Source organism: Acanthisitta chloris, unplaced genomic scaffold (assembly GCF_000695815.1).
Source record: "Acanthisitta chloris isolate BGI_N310 unplaced genomic scaffold, ASM69581v1 scaffold23330, whole genome shotgun sequence".
In the NCBI taxonomy this organism is placed as follows: domain Eukaryota; kingdom Metazoa; phylum Chordata; class Aves; order Passeriformes; family Acanthisittidae; genus Acanthisitta; species Acanthisitta chloris.
The window spans coordinates 68,045-89,918 of NW_008652536.1; the positions used below are offsets into that span (position 1 = coordinate 68,045).

Consider the following 21,874-nt stretch of genomic DNA (forward strand, 5'->3'; position numbering starts at 1 on the left):
AACCTGGCTCTGAACACTGCCAGGGCTGGGGCAGCCACAGCCTCCCTGGGCAACCTGTACCAGTGTCTCACCACTCTCACAGGAAAAACCTTTTTCCTAATACCTAATCTAAATTTCCCCTTTCAATTTATACCCATTACTCATTGTACTGTCACTCTGGTTCCTACCCAAGAGTCCCTCTCTGGCTTTCCTGCAGCCTCTTCAGATACTGGAAGGCTGCTATGAGGTCTCCATACAACCTTCTCTTCTACAGATTTTGCCAACATTGGAAACAGCCTGATTAGTGTCTTCAGAGGGAAGAGAAGGGCACAGCTTAGCACTGAGTGTGCTGGTGGTCAGCCAGCCACGGAACACACAGGCTTGAAGCAGACACCTCACTGCTAAGTGTAAGCTGTGGAGAACATCAAGAAAAAGGTGCAGTAAAGCCCAAACCTGCAGCAGATTCAGCAGTTCTGTTTCTCAGAAAAAAAATAATGCTTTATAAATAATTTCAGCAGTGTGCCTGGAAGTGTTTTCCTTTCTAGAAGCAAACCTACAGTTTCTCCTTGGAGTCCTCAGAAGCTGATGCAGTGTCAGAGGTGACAGACAGGGACAGGAGAGGCAGGACACACTCACCGCACTTGGGTACTGAAATTCAAACTTCACAAATGCATCCAAATCTCTCGGTGACACACCTGAATGAGACAACAACCAGCCAATCCAAACAGCCAGGAAAGGAACTTTCATTGCACGACTTTCAAGAGCACCTCACTGATTTTCAATGACCTGTCTCTTGACAACTGAAAAACTCATCCATCAAACCAGAATCCATAGCAAGTTGTCATTCAAAGGGAAACACCTGCTTTATGCTGCTGTGAGTCCCAAGACAGTCCAGCACAGGTGGTTTACAAGCTCCCAGAAACAAAGGACTAAAAGCAGTGGCAACTACTGTCCACTGAAGGGTCAAAACACATCAAGGTGGTGCAAACTTAAGGCAGGCACTCAACAGAATAGGAGGTAAAAATGAAACCTTAACTATGACTTAGTTATGAATGGACCCAGGACAACTGAAAATTCTTCCCTCTGTCCAGATGGGACACAGATTCTCTTTATTCATCTGTTTTGCTTGTTTGGGGTTTTTTATTACTATTTAATGTTTTTTGAGGGCCCTGAGCCCAAAACATGGTTATTCTGTTTTAGTGAGTGCTGGCTACAAAGGTCTTGACTCGTAAAGTGGTCTTCAAGACAGATAAATCTCACTCCCCACTACATCCCTTACCTACTCAGAGAGGAAAGAGCCCACATGCCCTTTCACAAGTACACACCTGGTGGAGCTGGTAGGTTTATCCCCCTAACGATGAGAAGGTGCATTTCTGTGCTGGTGAGCTCAGCAAATATCCTGTGGGGAAAAAAAAGACAAAAAAGCACATTGCTCCCAGCATCCCACCACCTCCTGATCCACTGCCAGACCAGGAGAGGCCACTGGTACCAGCCAGACCTTTTCCAATACGGCACTCCTACAGAGATCACCTTCATAAAGTACAAAAGAGCAAGGAAAGAACACAGAGAAAACCATCTCTGAGGCCTGCCAGGAACAAAGCCCAGAAGGCAACAGGGACTGAGGGAGAAATGCAGAGGAAGGAGGAGTGGCTGAAGTAACAGAATACAAGAGATGAAGCTGGAGGTATTTTGAAAATAAAAGAACCCACAAGAGAAGCAAGGTAAAAACTTCTTTGTATTTAAGTTGTTGAGAGTATCCTTTCAGGAATGCTGAGCCTAACCCTGGATGCCTTAAGTTTGCTGGAGCCCACAATTCCCTAAACAAGAGCTAAAGACCAGAAAACTCATTCCAGCCTGCCTGAGAAAACCTTTTGTTTTTCCACACCTTATCATTTTAAAGGTTCTCTCCTCAAAGTGATGGCTTGGGGGATCCATCCCTTGTGCTCGTGCAAGCTGCAGGATCTCCATGTCCTTTTTACAACCTTGTGCCAGTTTCTCAAACCTATAGAAAAGGCAAAAAAACCACAACCCAACAATAAAAAAGCTACAGACACACCGGGACATCAAATAAAGCATTCTGCCACATACAGGCCACACGGCAACCCTCAGGCCAGAGCTCTGAGAGCAGCTTGGAGATGCAGGAGTCACAGTTGCTGACATTTTCACACAACAGAAGCTTACCACCCTGAACCCCCAAGCACCTTTAGGGGGTCAGGCAGACTCAAGGCTGAAATGGTCACTCTGTGGGGTGATTAAAATTGGGCACCAGGTCTTACCGAGTCGTTTCTGCTACATTTCCCAGATGCATGAATTGCTTGGAATACTGCAAACACCTCTGTCAACAAAAACAAAACCAAACAAGCACAGACGCACTCAGTGATCCTCACACACAGACTCATGACTGGCAGAGAGTTCTGAGGCTGATGACAACCTAATTTAAGAAAAGCCAGAGTTTTCCCAAGTCACTTAAACCCACCCACCACCCCACTCTTCAAGCCCAAAGCTGAGCACAGCTCTTGTTTGAGTTGTTCTGCCTATTACTTTTTAATCACTTGATTTGTACATATATGAGGTTCACCCAGGGACTAGTCTTAATCATTCAGGTAGTATTTTCTAACTTGCATATTTAACAGTGATAATTTGATAGTCCCAAACCTTCAAGCACACCCTTTGGCTTCAATTAGTCACAGAATCCAACTCTGAAAATTCTCCATTTTAGGACACGCAAAATCAAAAGCTTTTTAAAAGAAAAAAGACCCCACAGAAACAATGATGAGATTATGATATTAATAAACCCCAGGAGAATGTACAAAAGAAACCCCAAAACATTTCTAGTAAAGATAAATGGTCACCTCATGTTGGTCCTTCAGCAATTTGACAAGCTGTGCATACACTTCATCTGCTTTCTGAGACAGCCTGACGTCTTCATGGTGTACAAAGATAAAGTCACCCTCATCATCTGTAGGAGGTGATGGCAGCTGCAACGTAAGAGCACCACATTTCAGAGTCATTACAGGGAAAAGTAAGCACTTAGATGTCCAAGAACATAAACCAAAGCAGAATATTAAATCCTACTAACCTTGGAAATATCAACAGGTTTGCCACGTTTTGCTTGCTCAATCTTTAGGTCAAGGCTCTTAGCTGTTCTGAGATACGTCTTTGCCTGTTCAAGGTTATTTTCCTTCTTTGCTTTGATGGCTGCTTTCAGGTATTGCTTCTTTCTGTTCTCCAGGAATTCCAGCTGTTCCCTAACTGAAAAAGAGTTGTATGGAAATCCTCACTCATCTGACACTGCCAATGCCCCTGAAACAGGTTCACCATATTCAGTTTATTACCAGAAAAAGGTCAGTAAAAGTACAGATATCAAATAAGGACATGTTCTTTCTGCACTCAATTGTTTCTTGGACAATTCCAATTTCAAGCATTAGAAACAGAAACAAACTTCCTTCTATCATAGCATCCTTCATCAAAAAAACCTCACAGCACTTCACAAATGTCACAAGAGTAATGACAGTCCCTAATTTGCACGCAGGAGACAGACTCCAGCACAGCTGCTTGGTGCAAAGCAGAAGCTGAATTCAAACTGTCAGCTTGCCATGTTAACTTCCAAAAGACATCAAATACTGTGAGCATCTTCTGGACTCATTTCTTCCCTCTTCTGTCAGTCAGAACACCTCAGATGAACCAATGTGCAGGCACATTCAGACATATCACCTCTGCTTATCTGCAATTCCTTGCTCTCTTAGTCTCATATTATTGAGCCTCCTGTTTCCTTTCCAAAACAGTAAGGGCAACCACACAAGTGAGATTGCTTTCCATTGCACCAGGTCAGTGCATCCTGCCTCTTTCCTCATCGGAAATGGGGCATCACGAGCTGATTACAGCTGTTCCCAAAGACGCTCATCTTGTATTCACCACTGCCCTCTACTTGTGATTACACAAGCTAAACAACCCTTGCAAGAGGTGCCTGTCAGCAAATAAATACACCAGTGCCTCTCACACTATGTTTACTGCTGTCAGATGATGATCAACTCATCCCCATCCCGGCAAAAGAGCTGTCCTGCTGCTGTGAGCAATTTGCCCAATCAACTAAAACCAAACCAATTAGACAAGGGAGCTCACCCAGATCCCCCTGAGATAAACCCCACAGTGTGTTCTGGGAGGCTAACACACAGAGCACAAGTATTTTCAAAGAAAATCTGTGGAGAACTGACTGGGCAAAGCCATTAATCCAACCAGTCTTAGCTCCTAGGCTTTCCTGGCACAGGCCTTAGGTGCAACTGCTCCATTCCATTCCCACACCTGCCCATGTCTTGTATTCTCCCATGAGAAAAGACAGGATTTTTACAGTGGATTTATCAGCTGTGGGCAGCTGTAAGCTGCACTTAGGGTAATTCTGGGGGGATGAAGGTAACATGAATGCATTTTAACAAGTGAAATAGAACTTAACAATAGCAAAGTGCTGACATTGTGTTGTGAAAATCATGTCAGTACCACTGTCCAGATTCTTGCTGCACATATTTGCCTTATTTTAAAATACCTGACATACCCAGGATCGACCACTCTAACACAGAGCCCAGGTATTATCAATTCCTTCACTGCATGAGTTTACAGCAATTCACTCAGGAGATTAGTATGACAGCTAAAATTGCCAAAACCAAAACTCTCCTGAGGATTCATAGATTTTTCAAAGCCAAAATGGACAACTACTACCTTTTAGTGGTCTTCATAAAACAAGTAATGGAATTTTCTAGACAAGATTGATGAGCTAATCACAATGGCACTGCAAAATGCCTTTACACTCTGCTAAAGAATTTGCATCAGCCAACTAGGCAGTTCTACATTGTCCTGAAGGAACTACCCAGGGCAGAATGAAAGGAGGATGAGGTTACAGTAAGGCACAGAATCAGTGAGAGCCTGAGCACTGCCTGTGTGTGCCCAAATCACTGTGAGGTGCTGGCTGTCCCTTACTATCTGTACAGTTAATCTTGTACGGACAACTGCTCAACAACCTTAGCAACAGGAAGACTAGAGACTGATGAAGCACTGCCTGCACATCAGTTTGAGATCCTTGGATGAAGCAGTAGGCAGAAAAGCACTGTCTGATGTGGGGAGCTCCATTAGATCAATGAATAATTCACACCGGCAAGCTGTCCCCTTTAATGAGTGTATATGGAGAGTTCAACTGTGAGCAGAGTTAAACATTATGAATCAATACACGTTACATCAAAATTAATTAAAAACCCAATCACCCTTATAATTATACATGGTGTCTCTGTGAAAGAAACCTGCATGGCTGGTCTGGGTCTGCCCTCCAGCAGACACTGTATTGAGGCTCCTGTCAGAGGAAATCTGTGCCACACATTCACAGGCTCATATCTAAACTATAATGAAAAAGTCTTTACCAAGGGATTAAACTAAACTAAACAACTTGCACATGGATCACTGGGAGTGGTGATCCCTTCACCTTACCAGCTGGAGGGAGATGATCCATTGAGTCTGCTTTGTCCAGGGTGGAGGGTGATGCAGCTCGTTTCACATGCTCTGGAGAGCTCTCCTCAGCTGCAGCAGACGGAGCTGTAATTGGCTTAACAACCTGAGTCGGCTTTCCAGGCAGCTGCACAGCCTTCTTGGCCACTGGGGCCTGAGCCAGAGGTTCAGCCTGGCATAGCAAAAATAGTTCCACATTAAATGCATAAAATCTATTCCAGAGCTGAAGGCAGCATCAACAACCATAGTTATCACTGTATCAGCCTTCTGGTATTCCTTCTGAGGGAGCATAATATTCCAGACAGCAAATTAACTTGTGGAGGCTGATGAGCCATTCCATGCCAGTAGGTAGCTGACCTATGCAAGCATCAAACCTCCACTACAGAAGGAGTGCTCAACAAGAATGTGATTTTGTAAAAAACAGATGCATGCAGATAGAGCACCATCCAGGAATTCTCCCCCATAGAAGTTAATCCCACTGAAAGCACAAACAATCAGCAACCAAATCCAGAGAAAAAGCGAAAAAAAATAAAATCAAACCAAAGTCTCAAGGCTGGTGCAGCCTGACAAAAAGCAGTGAGTGTTGAACATTCTAGGAAAGAACAAACAGAAAGCTACTGGGATGCAGGATGAAAAGTACAGATTTAAGTACTTCTGAACAATGCAAAGGGGTGGTGAGGATCCCAAGTGTTTGCTTTGAAAACAAAACCCACATACAAGACAGTTATGAAAGATCCAAACCCTGCACTCAGACTCTGTACGTATGGACTGTAATAACATCCCACCTCTGTCTCCCCTACATTGCAATGCAAGCTGAAATTACTCCTGAGATGCTGTACTTTTCAGACTTTCAGCAAATGTATTTCATCTCAGTACCTTTACCTGGAAATCCAATGGCCTCATCTTTGTGTATCACGAGAGATGACATTTTAACTTTTACACATCCTACTAGGAAATACTAACCTCCTCCTCTTCATCGTTCTCCTCCATGTCTGCCAGCTTGCTGGCACTTTCCAGAACAGCAGCTATTGTGCTGCCACCATCCGTTGCTGCAACACCAGGAAGAGGGGGAAACCCTGTGAAGGAAAGGAAGACAGAAGTAGAGAGTTGCATAAGACCTATGTAACATCTTCTGTATTTGTTTTCTGTAAAGCTATTTCTATCCAAATACCTATTATATATTTTAGAATTCGATGTACCTAGACTGAGGCCAAGGCCACAAAGCCTTGCTAGATAAGGTCTAGTGGGCTTAAGATCAGACCTGTCACACATGCCCAGGCTTAAAGAGGTGACAGTAAAATGGTGCAATAATGGAGCAGAGTTTTCCAAGCTGAAACTGGGAAGCAACTAGCAGCCAGCCAAGGAACCTCACAACCTCAAGACTTCAGTAGTAGAGAACCCCCAGCACCAGCAAAGAATTTAGTGTCTTTTTTTCCCCTCTGCCTCACCTTAGCAGGTACACAGTCCAGCAGAAAAATCACTGCTACCCCACAGAGTAATAATCAATCCACTGCTGACAGCTGGGTAACACTCAGCCTCTGCTCAACAGCTACTGCAATGCAGAGGTTGCAAAATAAGGCAGAACCACAGTGATTAAATGTGAAATATATGAAGAATAATCCTTTTCATTGCTTTATTATCCTTTTTAGGATGGGAGGGAGGCTTGATTATGAAAGATAAACTCTTACTTCCACATTACCAATTTAGTTTCAGCTCCAAACAACACACTCAGAGCCACTACTATAAAATGCCTGTTAATAAGATTTCTCTCATTAATATTCTTGTTTCCAGACTCATTTGAAGTGTTAAGAAATAATGACTAAACTGCTTCTAAACCTAGAGAGGGCTGTATGGGGACAGCAGGAGTTTGAAGCACATAGGATCTTATTCTGCTGCCCCATGTGACATTCAATCCATTACTCAGCAGCATTTCTGCCTCCAAGGAGGCCAAGGCTGGTACTCATCACCACCCAGATGCAATGAAATGCACTGCCAGCCCAGGAAAATGCACTGCTGGCTTCAGTGACTGCCTGATGGTTGTCTTCAATACAAATCACATGGCCTCTAAATGACGGCTGAAAAATAATGTGTAAGAAACTGAGGAGTTCTCCATATTTTCAGAGGTGTAAATGTGGAGTACCTCACTCTTACAGAAACATATTTGCCAAGAGAAGGATCACATTCTAGAACAAAGGATGCTAAACTACCTTTCAGGAACAGCCTTCAAAGCAGGGAACTTTCAAAGTAGTACATGACCTGACAGAGTTGGCACTGTCTACTTCACTACCACTACAGTGCTTGCCATTGCAACATTTGACAGTGACAAAACCACCACAAGGTTTGTGTCTTTTTTTCTAACTTAAAAACACACTTAGCACTGCAAAGCTGTGCCAAGTGTATCTTTTAGAAGAACACATCAGACACAAGATAAAAGGAAAGATCCTTCCTAGGGGAGAAATGGTATCATGTAAACCAGAGGCAGAGCACTCACACATGACCTTGTCTAAACTTTTACAGACACAGCGCTCTGTGTTCTAAAGAAGATAAACAGGACAGTGTCTCAAAGCAGGCTCAGTTGCTGCCTCTGTCACTGTCTCAGTGTGACCATGGACATGATTTGCTTCGTCTCTGTAGTCTACTTTTACTAGCCCTGAGAGCTGCAATCCTGATCTGATTTGTCAGGTGTTGGAGGGAGATATTAATAAGATACAGAGTCCTGAGGCTCCTGCTAGGAATCAATAGATGGGGACTCAGGCCAACTTTTTCACTTTCAGAAATCTACTTCCTAGCAAATTAAGAAGCCAATACAACCGAAGTTTAGTTTTCCTCTAGGAGGGCTGGCACAGAGGACAGACAAGTAACTTTTTCAGCACCTATCCATGGGTAAGCTGTTTAAGCTTTTAAATAGTGCCAGTTTTAAGGCAGGAACGTTCACCAGTGTCAGTGTTTGGGAGCATATTGATAAGCAGTTTCACAATACCTGCAGACAGCAAGGACAGCCTACTCACTGAGAAAAAGGAGGAGTTGTTCCACAGGACGAGGAGGCAATGCCTGCACAGCCCCTTCAGAGCCCAGCAGGTATCCAACAGTTTAAATATTAGGACATTTTATGTTCACACTTACCAGGAGGAACAGGTAGCTCAGAGAAATTCACTTTTCTCCCTGCCTTATGGGCTCTTATGGCATCCTGGTATTGCTGTAATCAAAGACACTCAGTAAGACACAACATGGAGCTGACTATAAATGAGCAATCATCTGTATTTAACCAGCATCAACACTGCAGAAGACTCTGTATTTTGCTACAATATATGCATTGTCTCCATTCCTTCCCCCGAATGCTTCCCAGCTTCCCTACTGAACCTCTTTTCAAACAGAAGGACAATACACAAATTATTTCAGCCTTGAGAAAGTCTTTAGCAAGAGACCTAATTCAAACAGCTTTGCTGGATGCAAACAGCTACACTTTGGTTTTACCTTGGCTATCCTCTCGTGCATCCTGCCTTTCCGCTCATCCCCACTCGCCTTAGCCTGTGCTGCTGCTGACTTGTACTTCTCCAGCCGCTGCTGCAACGCTTCCAGCACTGTTCTTGGCTGCTGCAGGGAATCTGGAAATGGCACAATCAAATGTCATATCATGAAGATTTCAAAACACATGAGCTGCCTTTTTCCTTCCCTTCCTCACCCTCTGCAGAGACAAAAACATCATTGGAAAGTTTTACTATTGTTCTAAAGAAAGTTTGTTAACTTTTACTTCCATTACTGATCCAGAACAAAAGCACAGATTGATCAGCAGCAAACAACACTCAGGAACATTAGGCAGGTTCACTCAATCCTGCTGCAGTACAGTGGGACAGGGCAGACCTCACAGTGCCTTCCAACTGTGCTGTTTTCGTAACTTGCTACAGAAATCCAAAATTTCTACCTGAAGCTTCCTGGGTCTGAGGTTCACGTGTTGCAAGATCCTGGGAACTTCCCACTCGAGGTGGTACCTTTTGCCTGGATGCATCTTGTACATTTCCTAAGCTTTCAAGATCTGCAAAGCAAAGAAAGCAGGAAGTGTCATAGTGTGTTCCATACACAGCAAGTCAACCCATGTTACTCAGAAACCATCAATTTGATCACATCTTCCTGAAAGCTTTTTGGCTTCAAAACAATATCTTCATGGCTAGTTATGTCTAAGCTCCCATTATTCAGAGAAAATGCTTTAGAACAGAAAATCTCTAATGCTGATTTAATTTAGCTTAGTGCTGCTTGAAGGGGAAGAAAAGTAAAAGTGGTTCAAGTATTCTAAGAATTCTCTCCCCGAAATATAACTCGGTATCTTGGCAGATGAACAAGGCTGTGAACAAGAGTGAACAAGGCTGCTAACTGACTAAAATATCCTAGTAACAAAAGATGTGCTGGAAAAGGGCAGGAACTAATACCATCTATTCAGAAACCCAAACTTCTGGCATTGTGTAACAGTGGGTATTTTAGAAAACCACAAAATTATCTGCACTTTTTAAGGCAAGATTATGGGTGAAGTTCCTCTCAATGGCACTTAGTGACAGGTTTATAACTTGAGTCACAAATCTTATGGTTTACTGAAATAATCTATCATTTAGTTTCTCAGCATCATATAATGTACTAAACTGTTTAAAACACTGAGTTGCACAGTCCAAGTATTAGTTGTTGTTGGGGAAACCAGACCTATTTAAAAAACACCCTCTCTTACCAGGATTGAGGTACATTTCATGCTGGTAACTTGCTTTAAAAAAATAGACTTTCCTGCACTGCAATCTGCTAGTTAATCCCTATCTGAACATTATGAGCTCCAGTTGAAGCATATACCACCACCAAATATTACAGCAAACTTTAACAATGTGCCATTACCCTTCTTTCCCTTTGACTCGGCTGCTATTGTCTCCACTTACAAAACCAGGAATATTAGACATCAATACTTACAGAGAGTAACTTCAATATAAGTAATGACACCTCAATTTTTCTTCATTGGTCTTGATTAGAATGTGAACACCCAGTACACCTCAGACTTAAATGATCTTAATTTCTTTTTATCGTTTTCCAATCAAACACAGAATCAATCCATTACAGCACAGAGAGACTTCTGAAAAGGTTTCCTTAAGACAAGCCTTACCCTGAGGAGATGGAGGCATATTCTGGAGGTCTATTGGCTGCCCACTGTCCAAAGCTTCTAGAACCATAGTAAATTTCTAATGCAGAAGAAAAACAAAGCAGAAGATTTATTCTGGTATGTCAGAGACTTGCGAACTGCCACAGTAAGTATCTGACAATGCCTGTGGGTACAGCAAAGGGTATGTTTACCACTCAGGATGTCCTGAGTGCATACCTTGCCTGTCCTCATGTATTCCTTTGCTTTCTCCAGGTCCCCTTGCTGCTTGGCTTTTAAAGCTGCTAATTTATACTCCTTCTGCCTGATGAGCAGCATCGCTCGTGTGCTGCTGTGCTGAAGATCTGTGAGAATGGAACAATGCTGAGACACACAGAGAATGCAAGATGTGCTTCCCTTGCTATGGTCCATTTATGCCAACCCACACTTGTCCTTCTTTGCTCTGAATCACACAGCCATCTCTCAAACATCCTTTTTGCCTCCAGTCTCCTAACATAACAATTCCACTTTTCCCAATTAAAAAAATAGTTTTATAGTCAATTGCTCAAAACCCTTTAAAGCTTGGAATTCCACATGTCAAATATTGAAGGAGAAACTGAGCCGCAGGAAAAGTTAAGGATACTGAGACAGTGCACAGACAAGCTCTCTAATGATAACTGATTCCACGGCCAGAAATTCAGCATGCCACATACAGCTCTACCTGAGATATTCAGCAGGGAAGTTCCTACCTAAGCAGTGCTTTGCTACACAGCACAAACACCCAGAAAGACGTAGCATTAAAACAGTGTCACAACTGCTTATCTTCTCAGATCACAGTACCTGTTTCCACAGTAGCAGCATGACCCTGCAGAGACTCTGATTCCAGATGCTGCACTGCCCCAGGAGAAGTCTTCTGTTCATCATCTGCAGCAGACTCAGCCTTATCCTCTGGTGAATCTCCTGAATTCTCCAGCTCCTCTTCTGTGGCTTGAGGTAAGTGAGAGCTCTTTCCTGTTGCAACAGGAGGTGGCATTTCTTCCTCATTGATTTTTCTGCCTTTCTTCACTGCAGCCAGCATGGTTTCCAGTGTCTGGCAGAGATGGAACAATGAAGTCAATAGGCATTTTCATCCAACATATTACAAGTGTGGAATCATTAAAACACACATTCATTCTCTCACACATGATGGGATCTGTTATATACACCCCTACAGATTGCTGCCCTTCAGCTCCCTATTTTTCTGCCAGGCCAACTTCAGTGCCAGTGAAAGGTGTCCAGTCAACAAGGCAACACAATGCAAAGGACTGTTACCCAAACTGTGTAACTGCAAGTGCCTCAGCACCCAGTTTTGTTGCTGGTCCCCTCAGCTCTGTCACAGAAAGTCACCAAGGAAGCCATTTACAATAACTGTACATACCCTTTATGTCTTTAAGGCAAAATGAAATATAGTACTCTGAAATGGCACTGCCTACATGGATTCAGGGAAGGAAGGAATCCACAAACCTACTTAATGTAATGAGAAAAGCCACTAAATACTACCAAAGGAACTGGAGCTTCGGCTGGTGATCTATGGTAAGAAGCTCTCACCATCTATAACATGGGTTAACTGCTGCTCATTTTTTAGAACCCTTCCTCCACCCCAAATGTTACCTTCCTCAGTATTCTGATTTTTTCAATTTAATTTAGGGTTCAGGGAAAAGACCACCATGCACTTTAAGCCAAAACAAAAGTTTTACTTCTTGAATCTTCACAGAAACTGAAATGGAAGCACAGAAAGACAACAAGAAAATCTCACCAGTGCCAGAATCACTGCTATTTTTGGTTAGCCATGACATTATTTGACCTATTAAGTAACTGTGGCAGAGATACTTTGAAGTCACTGCATGTGAGATGGGGGTTCAGACCAGTACAGCAACCCACACACACCTCTCCTCCACATGGGGGATGACTGACTAGACATGGAATTAAACACAGAGGCTAAAGTTCACAGTTCCAAGAAGTATGTACAAGAGAAAACTGTACACCATTTGTTGGCAAGTCATTTTGCTAATTAAGGACCTCTGAGCTGTGAAGTGAGATCTAGTCTATTATCCTTAGTTACACTGCTTAGGCACAGGGAAACTCCCTACCCTGAAAAATAAAGGAAGCAGTAAACAGTCCACTAAGCCTCAGTTCTGGACAAAATACCTATTTTGCCTCTCCCTCCTGCTAACTGAAAGGTCATGTACATTCCTTTCAGAGCTGGCAGGAAGAGGACACATACAGACATCTTTCTTGTGCATTTCCTCCCCTGGGTTTGGTCTCAGTTGTTCCCTTTGTACCCTAGGACACCTGGTATCTCATGAGGCGTTGCATCCTCCCCTCAGTGAGCAGTGCTGAGCTGTAAAGCTTTGCTCAACAAGGCAAAGCTGGCTCTGTCCAAGGGGATGCAGGAGAGCAGATGAAAGCAAACAGGGAAATACAGGCCCTGCACAGCAGCAATCACCAAGCACTACAGCTAACTGCAAGCATGCCACCTGCCTGAAGCCATGTGAGGCTGGAAAAACTGCTATGCTGCAATTTTTAATTGCCTTAATGAAGAGTCCTGCTCTATTCACTTTCAAGCACAGCCAACACACTCAGGGAAAGGTACCACCTCCCTTTGTCTCACAGAACTGAGTGGAAGGCTAGTACCTAAGGGAAGGCATCAGTGAAGAACTCGAAGGTGTATGTGTTAGGAAAGCTCCTAAACTTTGCTTTAAGGTAACACTGAGAAGTCACCCCAGGTCAAATTCAGAGCCAGATGGGTGGTATGTACCACAAACCCTGCCTTCAGCTACAGCTAGCCCCATCAACAGGAACAAAGCTAAGGCACAAAAGGCAGCTGAAGCTATCTGTGTACTTGCTGTATCAGGTTGGTATTTAAGTAGCAAGAAATGCTTTTAAAGTAACACACGGCAGCATACGAAAATCTCTCCTCTTTCAACAAATTCACACACCTGAAAAGACTGTACCTCAGACACGTGAGTTTGCCTCCCCCTCACTCACATCCCTGATGAACACAACTTACCTTAAGGCCCCTTTCGTACCGGCGTATTTTGGCGCTCTCGCCAGACTCCTTCGCGTTGCAAACTGCTGTCCTGTAGTCAGCAATTCTCTTCTCCAGTGTCTGTTGTAGCTCACTGGTAACAGCAGGAAGTGAGGAGGTCTCAGAAAAAACAATAAAACAAATCAAGAAAACTTATTTCATCCAACCACACGAATTTTCCCACAGCACTGAAAAATAAATCCTCCTCTTCTCCACACATTCCTGTTAATCGAGAGGGCAAGGAAGAAACAGCCTCTGAACAGAGGAGCACTTGTACTGCACTAACGGGCCCTGGATCCACCTCTGGGCTTTCTCTCAAAGGCCTTATAGAGAAGAATGGGTGGAGACATCTGGAAAACTCACAGTCACAGGGTAATTGGAGCCATGTGGTTAGCAAGTAGGTGAAGAGAACAGTAAAGTCTCTCAAACCCCACACAACAGAGGGTGTGAAGAGGTATTTTGGCACAAGCTTGACTTTTTCTTTTCTTATTTTTAAAAGATGCTAGTTTACTCCCTTCTGGGCTTCTTCAAGCTGGTTTTACAATAAGGACTCTTTTCCCTCCTCCTCCTCCAGCCTGGAATTAGTTCACTGACAAAAGCAGCCTAAGCAAAGTTATGAGTAGCTACTTACAAACTCTCCACAGCTACAGAGACCTTACAGATGGCTACTGATGTAATTATTGCCATTATCTCTATAGAAACACTCTCAGGCCCATTTTTATCTCTATAGAAACACTCCCAGACCCATTTATTAATAAGCCCAATGTACAAGGGCACTGGAATCTGTACGACACAACAGAGACACAGCAGTAACTGCATAAAGGATTTGACTGCATGAAGATTGAGAAATTAAGCTGAGACAGCTAATGCTACTGAGGAAAAAAAAACCTCAAGAAGATGTCAAAGATGCTGAGTTATACCAAGTCTCACAATTTCAGCACACTGCTCAATACTCCGAGGGGAAAGACAAACTCTGGAAGCCTGAATCGCAGTCTGCATGCTCTTATGTATAATGAGGGACAAGACATGATGATTCCAACCGTTTACCTCGTTGATTCTACACCAACATTAAAAATCATCCTTGGCACAAAACAAATCACCTGTATCAATACAGCATTTGTTTCCACATGGAAGACAACAATAGTGTTTTTTGCTCCCTTGGAAGACAAGTCCTCTCTAGATCCTTGTTTGTGACCCTCATACAAGCTGCATGACAGCAGTGATTCAGCAAAGCTGTCAGGAACATGAAGCTCATTCCTACCTGTGATTGCAGTTCAGGTTGTTCACCTTCTGGTTCAGACATGGATGGCTCTGTTGCTATCATTTCATCCTCACAGCTTTCTGTCTCACCTTCCTCCCCCAGAACTTGTTGTAATTCTGCCTACAGTAAAAAAACAACAAAATGCTCTTCCTCAAAATTTTACATGTCCTCAAAAGACAAAAATAAAATCAAGTCTCAACTTTCAAAACCTTTGGACTTATCTTGAACCCAAGTGAAGAGTCTAAAGATCTTAGAATTCGTCCTTTTTTTCTTTAATTTTATTTTTAAATGAAACTGGTTCCAGATACCACTGAAAAGCCACATTGCAGCTCCAGGATCACCACATAAGTTTGTGGCAGGTGATCTGAAGCTGCCGAAGTTCAGGGAAGTGTTTTCACAAAGACGATGCAGACCTAAACTTGACATTTCCAAAAAGCATCTACCAACAATGGCCATCAAAAACATAGCTTAACACTCCTCCCCTAAGCCCTGCCAGTCAGATCACTCACTGAAACAACACTGGATTTTTGGGAGATGTTCTCTCAGGCCAAGCACTACTGGAAGCAGTAGCAAAATGGTGACAGACATCACTTCAAGGAGAATTTCCATGGCTGTATTTCATCAGCTGACATGGAATGGGATTCCTGTCGCTCCCCTCACTTCTCTAGGAGCCTCACACATATGAATGCCAGTTAGGAAGCTCTCTTACTCTGGTGAGCAAGGGGTTGGACCCTGCAAAGACTTGTATCTAATGGAATGCTTTTTCAGTATTTTAGCTTCTCACCACAAAGTTAACAAACATTTTTGCTAAGTGGAGATCTGTTTTTAAAAAAACAACCACCCACAACAAATAAACTAAAATGTTTGACATACCAACAGGTCTGTATCTTTCTCCAAGTCTTCATCATCTGTTTCTTCCTCCTCATCTTCATTCAGGTCCTTCATACACTCTGCAGCCAGCTTTTCAATGTGGTCCATGGGCAGAGGAGCTGTAAAAGGAAATCACAAGGAGCCATAAGCCCTAAGTAACAGCTCTGCAGTCACTGGATAGAAATCCTAAGGGAATTGCTACCAGCTGAAAGAGAGCAATGACTTCTCCTCTTGCGCACCATTTATAGTGCCATAGGTAAATGAGAGTATATTCATGGGTAAAGGCAAAGACTGGGGAAGTGAGCATCCAGGAAAAAGCAGTACTGGTGTTTCTGAGAGTGACAGTCAAGGCAGGCAATAACACACTTGCACATTTTCTGCATTGCTGTCTCATGCCCATGAGATTTTGTGTTTTCCAAATCCTTCTTGGCTCCTTCATCTTGCAATTTTTCATCTGTCTTCATCTTGAAAACTCTACTTAACTCCTCCTTGCAGAATTCTCATCTCTGCTTCATGCTGTGCCAACCACGTCTTCCTTAGCTATCAACTTCCTCCACACATCTCAAAGGTGAAGTTGTTTGCACACAAACCCCATCTGTCCATGTAAATGCCTCTGATACTTCCCTATGGAGACATATGACTGTGACTCATCAGTGACAGTAAAGGTTGCATAAAATATAGAACTTCAGGACAGAGCTTTACATTCAGTTTAAATGGATCCCATTCCCTCCCTGCATTTGCCGAATCAGCTGAAAATTAACCCATGTACAAAGCTGCTTCTGTTCAAATAATCTAATTTGTGTAGAAATAATCTAATTGTGCTTCAGTACCTATATCAAACATGTTTTCATGTATTGGACCCTTAGCAAAACTCTGCAGCTAGGATGGTAAGCCATACCCAAAGCCCCATTAAAGGCAAAATGCTCCATCAAGCCTCCTCAGGTGGTTGGTTCAGCTCCAATCCAGTCAGGCAAGTTGAGGCCACAACTTCAACCCCGTGAGTGACTGATCAACAGGCATTTATCAGTCAGAGAGAGCAGGGATCTCTGTGCTTGAGATGTTGCAACAGGACAGCTTCTGCTGCCTGCACACTCAAGCTAGAAAACGAGATCACTTCCTCACCCCCAATCTAGGAGGGAGCTATGGTACCCTGTGCTCAGCCAAGAACCAAGCACTAGCATGTGTTGTACTAGGTGGGTTCCTTTTCCTGTTACTCTCCAGACAGGATCTGTTTCTCCCCTGCCCTTATTGTACCTCCTCCTTTCCAGGCTGTGGTCTGCATCCTGCCCCCACCACTACACTGTGCCAGGTCTCATGAGTCCCCAGTGCCACCTGTCCAGTTGTTCATCTGCCACAAGCTTCTAAGCTACACACTTCCAGTTCTACCAGGAAAACAGAATAGCTGTAAATTATTTTGGAAAATCCTCCTATGAGCTGTAACTCACACCTTTAGGAGGCACAGTAAATATTAGGCACAGTAAATGTTTATTTTTGACTGCCTGAAGTTTCATTTTCCACTTATGAATAAAGAGACTGAAAAAACACAGTAAGAGACATGATCAGGGCGAGAAGGAAGTCAGCACTTGAAAATCTGACAACAGTTCAAGAGCTCCTGACACACAGATTCACTCTCAAAACATTACCCTGCATGTTTTAGCCATGAGTAAACGATGCCCAATGGCCAAAGTTCTCCTATTGTGCTTATCTGCACAATTCTGCTTGCTAGCTTTTTGCTATAATATTGAAATCTGAAGAGTGGAAATAATTTAGAATTCAGTTTAACATACAAACACCACCCGTGTCTCTCATCAACTACAGTGTTTCGACAGTCACCTTTTACAAATACTCCAAAAATCCCCATTTCCCTGCTGCTGCGTGTGAAGCCCCTTCAACTTCTACAGGCAAATTACTGCAGAGCTGTAAATAAGGCTGTAGGTGCATCAACCCTCCTTTCCAGCATCTGCTCACACACCTGTAATCAAGGCTAGGTCCCACCTCCACCACTTGCTGCCACCCCTCCCAGCACTCAAACAGGCAGGTGGCAAACCAACCCAGGGACCTGACTGAGCTTGAAACCTACCACAACAACAGAAGTTTATTTTTATAGATCAATTTCCTGAACCAGCTCACCCTGCAGCTCCATAAATATGGATATGCTCAGAGGCAGAGCATGCTCACTACACTGTCCCTCTCAGCTGCAGCTTTGATTCAGTAGTTTACATGTCAAACACTGAAGAGCTGCATGCAAACACTCTCAGACTAAATGAACAAATGCTTAAAATATCAAGAGTGGTAATGTCCATTCCAAAAGACACACTGACCTCCTGCATAACACGAGCTGCAGGATTCTCTCAGTAATTCCACCAGTTTCAGCATTTCCCTCTTAAGAGGGGATTCAATTCTGGCTGCAGACTCCAAGTAACTAAAAACATAATGCTCATTTGGTAACTCTTTAAACAAAAACAGAAGACAACCAAACAACCAACCCACCCTCCACAAGGAACACAACTTCCCTTCTGAAATCATCTACCACCTACTACACCTTTTTATAACTCCATATGCTAAACAAGCATGTCTTAATTTAGTCACTAAATTGCCATCATAGATCTTTTTCCTATGTCTACAAGAGCACAGACAAAAAAAGCTTCTTAACCCTTTTTGTGGGGTAATAACTTAAATCTAAAGTAAAAGAAAGAGTAGTTGCAATTTCAGCTTCAGTGATGAAAAAACATTTCAGGTAAATCAGTGATTTGTAATAAATATCTTTAATAAATTATTCAGGTTGTCAATAAATAGAATTAAAATACTTTAACTTACTCTTCCCTTTTGGTTTTGATTTCCCTTCTTTCACTTGAGCTCCTGTGATAGCAGCAAGCTCTGCTTCTAGGTCCCCATCATCCCCACCTTCCTCTGCAGCCAGCAGCATCTCCTCAGGATTGAAATCTACAAACAGTCCCAGCTGGAGCCAAGGGGAAACAAAAAAAATAACAAAACCAACCAAACTGCAGTTAGAACAAAGACGACACTCAAAATCATCACACTGCATAGATTATTTAAACAGTTTTATGCATTCTTAATCCTGGTGGTTTGTTTTTGGGTTTTTTTTTTACAGCCCACTATCACACCACTTCCATTGCCAAAACAACACACACCAGGCACTCAGAACATACATCTTAATAAGCCACAAATATTCCCTCTAAAACTCTACACAAACAATGGTTCTTGAAAATCAAGCCTACCTAATGGTCTGACATTAACAAGGTAGAATAAGATGCTGTTTGTTTTACTTAGCTTCATGAAGCAGATACCATCAGGGAAGTTCAGGGCAGTGCCTGTAACAGCTAAGCTAAAAAATATTCGCTCCTGGTTCACACACAGCAGGTCTGACACGTGTACACTGCAGAGACTTCACCCTCATCTCTTGGAAGAAGCCAATTATAGATACAGAACTGTTCTGCATTTCTTGTTACCTCAGTTTCTAAATCACAAACACATGGAAAGCACATGCACACATAAACACAGCCATTAAAAACCCCAGCAATACCCACACCATGCCAGAGATGATCAACTGGCTGGAACACATTGTCAGCTAAGTGATATCTCAGGGAATAGCATTAATAACAGTAAATAGGATTTGACAGTGGGGGTTATCACTCAGCTGTGTCAAAATGTTCAAAGGACAGCATAGAAATCTCCAAAGTCTTAGAGATATTCTTCTAAAATGCCATTTTATCACACATTTGATGTTGCTGGTTAAGATACTAACTGTCCCAGAAGGAACAACATTTTCCTTCAAGTATGCTAAGCTTTTTTATAAACACGAGTTAACTGAATTAGATTCATCCTATGAGATAGCTGGCACAGCTTTCCTCAAACTTTTTCAAAGCATGAACCCCTCTGGGCTTATTGATCCTCACATGAGCAAGGAGGCAGCAGGTCAGCTTCACTCCAACACAGGAAAAAACCATCAGCTGTCATTATTAGGAGGGTTAACAACCTCCTGCTGTCTAAGGGATCTGATGTGCCTCAAGAAGCTGAAGCTGCCTCTTAGTTTATAAACTAGTGTTAACAGGGGTTTTTTAACCCTGTAGCAATGGAGTGCTGATGGCTAATGCCCTGCAGCATTTTTTTGTGTCCCTCCCGGAACCCTTTTATAACCCTACAGGAGAATGTGAAACATAGCTGAGAAACACACATTCCAAGGACCAGGAACAGCATTCAAAATCAGCTGCAATTTGTTTATTAGTCCTGCTCCTACCCTTGACATTCTGTAAGGCACTGGACAGACCAGTCAGACATCCTCTGCCTTATCCATCTCCCTGCTGTAAACCAAAACTAATATACTGCAGTCTTGGATAGAATCGAAGGAAGGTCAAGACAAGATTTAACTAGGAAATGTTTATAATGGTGATCTAAAGATTCAAGTTCTATGGAACACACACACACCTTTTATCAAGGTGCAAATGATCCCTTCATTGCTACACTTCAAGTATACAAAGTGAAGCAAGTGCAGTAACAAATGAAAAATAGAATCCAGCACTTCCAGCTTCCAAAGAAACTAACAGAATTAAAGAAATGTTTAATAAACCAGAAAAGAAGTTATAAAAACCTCACAGCTGATACACTACAGAGCACAAAACCAGTTTAAACTGAGATAATCTGCAAGTGAACAAGCCATCTGTCTCAAGGAACAGTCACCCATGCTGTAAATACCCAGGCTGAATAACTAACTGTTGAATTAAAAGTTACTAAAATAAGTGAATCAGGTCCTTTATTTACTCTCTCTATGCAGTTTCATATTTTGGAAGGGAGAAAGGTATTTCCCCCTTTTATCTTCTCCCTTGCCCAAATGAGCTAAGTTACATACCACTTCTCTCCCTGAGCAATGCAAACTTCCCTATCAGAGCCATGGTGACATTACAGATCTCTAACTAAAGCCTTCTGCCTGCAGGATGAGAATGCTGCTTCCTAAGAATCACAACAGGGAACAGCTTAGCTGTTCTGTTCAAAATCCTGTTCCAATCTCTTCTCCTATTTCCCTATATTCTTACCAGTTATTCAACCTGTTACTTGCCTCTATTCTACCTTCAAAGGCTTCTAAAGTTCCACTCTGGTTTTAACATGTGTTCTTTACCTGTACTCTGGTTTTTCTTTCACTGTTTTACCCAGAGTTTTGCTTTAGTGTGTCTAATTTTAATACTGTTGACTGAGTTTCTATACCTGCCAACCATGACTAAATCATGTTTCTCTTCTCAAGGCTTCTGAAACTACATCCAAAGGTAACTGGCATGAAAAAAACCCCAACACATAGACACATCTAAACTCATTTTTAGTCACAGGAAATGGGCACAGGCTTATCAGTCTACCTGTTGCAAGAAAAAGAATATTACTGTACACAGGGAAATTAGGATTGTCTCGTTTAGCATCTTAATGTTTTCCCATACGTGCCCCTGAATTTGTCACTTGATATTCTGTTCTTATTTGTTTTCTTAGAGATGCAAGAAAAACCTCCACATAGTTACTTAAGTTAATATTAAATCTCAATGCAGCTAGGCTAAGAAAATACTCTGAGCATGAGTCATGAGGTCTCATGCAAAGATTACAGCATTACACCACTGTGCTTCCCTGCAAGACCTCCACTGCTGCATATCAGATGTTTACTTTAAGAAGAACACGTTAGAGAAGAAAGCAGAAAAACAGGCACCACACAATTTAAATTCTTCCACGGTCCTGCACTATCTGATTACTACCTGGGAGATTCTAGCAGGAAAACAGCAGCAAGAGGTCTTAACGAGACTACCCTGAGAAACAGTAGGAGTAGAAGGTTTCCCCACCTGCTTTGCAACCACATCTCCCTGGCCCTGTGCCTTCCTTACCTGCTTTGCAACTGCAGCTCCCTGGCCCTTCGCCTGAGGGTTCTTTTTAGGTCTTCTGCCAAGCATGTTGGTTCATGAAATTCAGAGGGTTCTGTCTCTGTAAGGGACTGAGAGAACACGAAACTCGAAGTCAGTACCCTGCCTGTCTCACGGCACTGCCAGCCCGCCCAAGGCAGGCAGCACGCGCCTGCAGCCCCCGCCGGCTCTCCGCACCGCCGAGCGGG

The 21,874-nt window shown here is 42.8% G+C and overlaps 1 protein-coding gene across 1 annotated transcript in view; it reads right to left on the reverse strand.

Moving 5' to 3' along the window:
- Positions 1-21,716, reverse strand: part of CC2D1B (coiled-coil and C2 domain containing 1B) — a 29,355-nt gene extending 7,639 nt beyond the window's left edge. The window contains exons 1-19 of the mRNA XM_009077736.1: positions 21,651-21,716; positions 18,592-18,733; positions 15,778-15,893; positions 14,905-15,024; positions 13,626-13,763; positions 11,417-11,666; positions 10,817-10,941; positions 10,604-10,679; positions 9,392-9,502; positions 8,944-9,074; positions 8,593-8,665; positions 6,433-6,545; positions 5,452-5,641; positions 3,059-3,231; positions 2,832-2,957; positions 2,256-2,314; positions 1,865-1,981; positions 1,305-1,378; positions 616-674 (exon numbers count right to left, since the gene is read on the reverse strand). Coding sequence (XP_009075984.1) covers positions 616-674; positions 1,305-1,378; positions 1,865-1,981; positions 2,256-2,314; positions 2,832-2,957; positions 3,059-3,231; positions 5,452-5,641; positions 6,433-6,545; positions 8,593-8,665; positions 8,944-9,074; positions 9,392-9,502; positions 10,604-10,679; positions 10,817-10,941; positions 11,417-11,666; positions 13,626-13,763; positions 14,905-15,024; positions 15,778-15,893; positions 18,592-18,733; positions 21,651-21,716 — 2,259 coding nt within the window. The remainder of the gene's footprint in view (positions 1-615; positions 675-1,304; positions 1,379-1,864; positions 1,982-2,255; positions 2,315-2,831; positions 2,958-3,058; positions 3,232-5,451; positions 5,642-6,432; positions 6,546-8,592; positions 8,666-8,943; positions 9,075-9,391; positions 9,503-10,603; positions 10,680-10,816; positions 10,942-11,416; positions 11,667-13,625; positions 13,764-14,904; positions 15,025-15,777; positions 15,894-18,591; positions 18,734-21,650) is intronic.
- Positions 21,717-21,874: the final 158 nt, after the last annotated feature.